Consider the following 6,044-nt stretch of genomic DNA (forward strand, 5'->3'; position numbering starts at 1 on the left):
AAGAGAGTGTGTGGTGGCCAGTACATAAGGTTTGAAGTTGGTTAAATTGGGAAAATTGGCCTCATTCTTGAAGAACAGGATAGAAGGAATCTAATGCCATGTACAAACCAAAGTCCATGAATAAACAACTGTATTACAACAGGTAGCAAGCTAAAGAAATCCCTGTAAGATACAACCAAACACTGAGAGAGAGACACAACAACACAGATACAGACTGTTACTGTTGAAATACAGAACAATGCAGTTTAACTGGAGAACAGCCAGATCTTATCAGTGTCACGATGACACTAACAGCTGAAAGAAGAAAAAAAGCCACAGTTTTCATTGTGAAACAAGGACTTATGCATCAGCTGCAGACATGTAACACCTCGCCTCACATAGCATTGCACTGTATGCAGAACATTTTCTGTTTATCTGCGGGAAATAAGCTTTAAACCTCGTGCTCTGCAACTATGCAGTGAGCTGTTTGTTCAACCCTGAAGTGGAACTGTAAAAGACCTGGTGTGAAGCACTTTTCTTTTTCTCCCGAGGAAGAAAGGCTTGAATAAGTAGTAAAAGAATATTCAAGGAAATAAGACATCTATACAGTTTCCCGATCTGTTGTTTAAAGTTAAAACCTCATCCTCTTGGCCTGTACACAGACCATAACTTCCAACAGACTTTTCTCAACATACATGCCCTTTGTTTGGTTTCAGCACATTTGTAATACACAAGACATCTCTGAGTGAAATGTACACTTGTTCTGTTCTTGTGTGATTACATCAATAAAAGAAAAACAAGGATGTCAAATTATGGCAAAACAGGGCTTAGTACATGAGCTTGCGCAACAGTAGCATTTTGTAAAAAGACTCTTCATGACTATCACTAAACATGTTGTGATCAGGTTCTAAATACTGAGTCAATACTCAGAAATATGATGCCATATTAAATCTGTTACAAGGACTGCAACTGGGAGATATATTTCCCTTGGATCCCATAAAAATTGGTATCACATGTCTACTTTTCCAGACATGAGAATTTCAAATAAATAATAACCTTGACTGTGTTGCCTCTGGTGAGTTGTATTTATGACCACAAATCGTATTTTTAGGAGAGTTTTCATAGTCAATCTGCCTCACACCTACCATTAGTCTATTGAAGGCACTAAAGCTACAAGTGAACATTTGTTCTAAAGGAATGCCGAGTATGCAGGAGAGTGGGGGGATGGGAGGGGGACAGCGGCTCGGCTGTGTGTAGACGACTCCTTTTTCAACCTGATTAAAACCATTAACCAAGCTGTCTTCTGCAAAGCAACACGGACTTAAATGAAAATGTCTGAATTAAGACAACATCAGGACATTTTTCATTGCTTTTCTCTTTTCTCATATTGGCCCTGATGCTGTTGAAAATACCAGTCTTGTATTATTATTACTATCAACTGTTTGGCCACACAGTGTGTGTGCTTGAGTTATTCCAATATAAGAAAAGGGTTTGACTACACTGTTGACAACAATTACATACTGATACCACAAGAATTCACCGAGAGGTGTGACGCACCGCTATAGGATTGTGTGTGCTTTCAGGTTTTGAAAGTAGACATTTTGGGGAACTGGAAAATGTTTCAGGTCCCATTTTGTGACTTGTTAACATTTTGCTATTCACAAATTTTGGGTCAATTTAAATTAAATGTTATGGATAAACAACTGAATAGAAATGTCGAGTGTGATCAACGGCGTGTGTTGAAACGTGCGACTCATGGATGTATAAAGAGAACTGGATACAGCGCCCCATTTATTCCTATGAAAGAAAAAAAAAAAAAGAAAAAAAAAAAAAGAAAGGTTTGACTTCTAAGTATACAATTCGGATTAAATTACCCAGATCTTCTGGCCAAATAGCACATCCATGGGCCCATAGAGCACGCTCACTAACGCTTCCTTTAATCACACCTCCCAGCCCTCGGTCCAGCCTCGTTCTCAGGCTCACATGAACGGAGAAAAGGAAAATAACTCTGGATTTGGGTATAAGTGCATTTAGCAACTTTAAGAACCTAATAACTTAAATACGGACTATGAAAGTGTTTGCACTCTAAAGTTGATTCACGTGATGGGGGAAGAAGTATTTTGGGCCCCATGGCGTCACGTGATGGACGTGGGAATATTAATTCCACCGTTTGGTCACTTTGTAAAATTTGCTTCAAAGCCCGGCGCTCTTCCTGGTGGGGGCTTGGTGCGAGGGGACAAAATTCATCTTGGGACTGCATGGGGACAGAGGTCACCTACTCAGTCAAAACTCATACAGCCTCGCATTCTTTTCTTGAGTTACATTCTTTGACTGCTTGACTATTGTTGGGCAACAATTCTGGCCAGCACAGTGACTGAGCTCCCAGTTATGAGAAACAGTGTAAATCTACACCACAATCTGACCCGGGGGGGGATCTAGACGCGTGATGTTGTGGGTGTGAACGTGGTGGGTCTAGTCAACTCAAGCTTACGGTCACTTATGGAGTTCCCCCTGTGGGTTCCTGTCAACCGAACATGCTGCGCTGCATGGGCCTCCAGCTAAAGAACCGGCAGGTGTCCGAAGAGGGAAAAATAAGCATCTTCCAAGCTAAACTCTCTGAGTTTTCTTTGTATGAGGAGCTAGGAGAGAGACACACACTGCAAGGAATACAAAGCTGCCAGATCCTTTCAGGCGTACGCATTGTGTCGGTTTCACACTGTACTCCGAATAACGGACCTTCCCAAATATGAAAAGAATAACACGAGATCTGGCATGTGCCTCGCTAACCTCTTCCGCTCTTCCCTCATTAGCTTATTCCTGCAGCTTTCCTCAACCACATACGGAGACCTGTTGCTTATCTTCTTTTAGGAAACACATTTTACATCTCTATTATGTTACTATGGAGTCATTAAAAGAGGAACAAGCAGTATGGTGGTCACTTATGTAACATGCAGCTTTTTAAATGAAAATTAAACAAAATGTCTTAAGACACATATAGGCTGAATGTAATTGCCATACATGACATTTTTAATTAAATAAAATGTAACAAGTAAGAAGCATTTTTCATGTGAATTTGAGTTTCATTATTTAGAATTTTGACTCTACACTTCTATGCCACCCTTTTAAGTTTGTAATATGGACAATGCAATAGACTGCTATGGATGATATTATCTCATGTGCTTTTACCAGAATAGGGACTCGTTTTAAATCAATAGAAAGCAGACTTTGACTGTTGCTCTTCCCAGACTGTGTTACATAGAATGTCACAACGGTCTCTAGATTTAAGTAAACACTTAATGACAGAACAATTTAGGTTTTTGTAATAATTTCTAAGGCTGTTACGTGAACCTGGTCATAACAAAACTCCCTGCTAAAAAAAAAAAAAAAAAACATTTAAAGTTGATAATCAGTGTCTGTACTGGAACTCATTTCAGTTCAGAGATTACAAAACATGTTTCCCTGCTTACTAGCTTCAGGAAAGCCGTTGATATTTCAGGTTTGGCTTCCTGTTGCAGATCACTATTTAAAGCTAGGAAGCCTGTTGACTTGGGTTTGATTTAAACTGTGACCATCTTCCACCAGTCTTTGTTACAGATGAGTAATGAAAATGACTCAATGTTTACTATTGACTGGACAGCAAACCACAATAGCAGCATCTTGCATGAGCTGTTCCAACAAGATGCTTGTGTCTCCGAGAAAAGACTAAGAAAAACAAACCACTAGTGCAAATCACAAAGAGCTGAATGACATTATAGGGTCATATGGTATGATGTCATCCCCACCTGCTCAATAAAGAGCTGTTGTTTAAGGGGAGGCAAATATCCCAAATGTTTTTGTGATGGCTCAGAGCAACACTCAGCACGACGCAAGCCTGGGCTCACTCACAGGGGCCTCACTCCTCCAGCTAGAGGAATGGCTAAACAACTCCCTCCCACTACTAGAACGGCAGTGGGACCCCAGCATGAGTGGATCTGTGTGGACTATGTGTCTTTTAGCAGAAGAGCAGGAGTAGTAATAGTGGAAGCCTCCCATTATTGATTCCACAGAAGGAAATACCTCCACCGGTGATACAACTAGAGGAATACAGACAACAAAATGCTAAATCAGAGTTCTGCTCACAAGGACAATGAATGATAACAAACATATTACATTAGTTTTCAAATGATTAAGTTCAAAATCGTACGGTTTCCAAGTGGACAAAACTGGTCACAATCAAATATCACTTTTGTTCTGGGATCCCTAAGTTTTGATAACTAATAGAATAAATGATTAATGAATTAAAAAATGCACTGCTTATGTGATAACAGTAAGTTACAATCAGTAAATGCTTCTGTGGAGCCTTGTTAAACACTATGTGAGCATTTGTGTGGGTGGAGTTTTTGAGTGCGTATGCAAACAAGAGCAAAGCCGTGTGAGAAAAACAGAGAGAAAGTAAGCGGCCTATGTCTGCTGTGGCGTCTGCCATGCTAACGTGTAGCAGTGTGTGGGTTTGTGGAGCTGTTAAGAGGCCAACAACATTTGCAAGTGCTCCAGCATGTTAGCGGTGAGGCCCGTTATCACACTGTGAACTGATACTACACAGGTGGTTCTGGTAGTCTGTCACGATGGCAAACTTTGGGCTTTACTTATCTATCTGTAACACTGCAAAAACACACAAGAGCCTTCCTGGACGTTTAATCCTTTACACTGCCATGATTGTGTTTCGTGGGTGTTAGGTGAGAAGGCATCAAAGCAGAACAGGGACGGTGTTGGTGTGATACATACTACCTACAAGGGAAAGGAAATGTTCACTGTTACACCGTTTAAAAAGCTTTTAGTGAGTTTTGCAACAGTGATTCCTGTGGACAACTGTCCAAACAAAGACAACACAAATTCTCGTCAATACATTCCCAGTGTATCTACAATGGAATTTGCTGGCAGAGAATTTTAGCTATCTATAGCATCCTTGGCTCCTTTCTAGAAAAAAAAAAAGGTCAGCAATTACGCAAGGAGAAATACAATATGACCGCAATTTCTCCACAGACAGTAGCCTCTCCTCTAAGTTAAGGAGTTACTCGAGTGGGAAAAGTATTGCCGTTATCACGATATTGCTCTCTCGACCGTCACCTTAATGCAACATGTTCCCCACACTATCTGGGCTTCAATGAAAGAATATCAAAGATGTGTAAGAATTCCAGATTTAAGTAAAAGTAGGCAAGTGGAATGTGACGCAAAAAAAAAAATGCAAATACTGTAATCAGCTTATAACCCCTAATTCCCATTGATTATGAGTCACAAGTATCCAAATGTGGATTTTCTTTCTTCAACCAAGTCATTTTTATGGTACTCTACTTCCTTGACCTCTACAGCTGCTGCACAATCACCTCCGCATTCCAGCTCGCCCTGAAGCTGGACTCACCTGGACACTGGAAAGCTTCCTTGAGGTTGAGCAGCACATCGGCGAATCCCCGTACATCATTCACCAGATGCATGACGTACTCCGGGTCCACTCCCGGTGCCCCCACCAGGCGGGACGTTAGCCCCATGCTGCTCAGAGGATTTGGGTTCTTGTAGCTGCGGCCCATGTCCCAGGTCTTGGTGGATCCAGCAGACAGAGACCCTACGTGAGGTTTGGGGTGATGTCGTGGCAGACCCTGGGTATGCTTAGTCCCACCGCCGCCACCACCACCACCACTGCTGCTGCTGCTGCTCTTCCGTAGCATCCCAATAGCCACTCCAGCTGCCACCCTTCACAAGGGGGACAGCAGGCCAGCTAGCCTCTGAACTTAACACGCTGCCCTGGTCCTTGGATGGCTGGAAGACAGAGAATGATGGGTAAACATGATGTGTGCCATTGTGGGTCATGAATCTACTGTATTACTGGATTGATAAAGTCCTGTTAACTTACACATAAAGAAATAACAGAGGACCAAAAGTAGATACTCAAAATAAAAAGAATCTAATCAAAACAGCAAATCCATGTGTCTTGTAACTGTTAACGTTAGATCACGTCAACATTCGTAGATACTCACGTGACTTATCGGTTTTTGATAGACACTTTAGTGATGTTTAGAGTTTACAACAAG

General features: G+C 41.4%; 1 protein-coding gene across 1 annotated transcript in view; it reads right to left on the reverse strand.

Annotated features, from left to right (window-relative positions):
• Positions 1-6,044, reverse strand: part of LOC137892590 (rho GTPase-activating protein 29-like) — a 32,027-nt gene that overhangs the window by 25,449 nt on the left and 534 nt on the right. Inside the window, exon 2 of the mRNA XM_068737855.1 lies at positions 5,378-5,772. Within this exon, the coding sequence (XP_068593956.1) occupies positions 5,378-5,681 (304 nt within the window). The 5' untranslated portion in view covers positions 5,682-5,772. The remainder of the gene's footprint in view (positions 1-5,377; positions 5,773-6,044) is intronic.

This window comes from Cebidichthys violaceus, unplaced genomic scaffold, assembly GCF_023349555.1.
Source record: "Cebidichthys violaceus isolate CVI_PGR_0920_01 unplaced genomic scaffold, fCebVio1.0.p SCAF_8, whole genome shotgun sequence".
Classification (NCBI taxonomy): Eukaryota; Metazoa; Chordata; class Actinopteri; order Perciformes; family Stichaeidae; genus Cebidichthys; species Cebidichthys violaceus.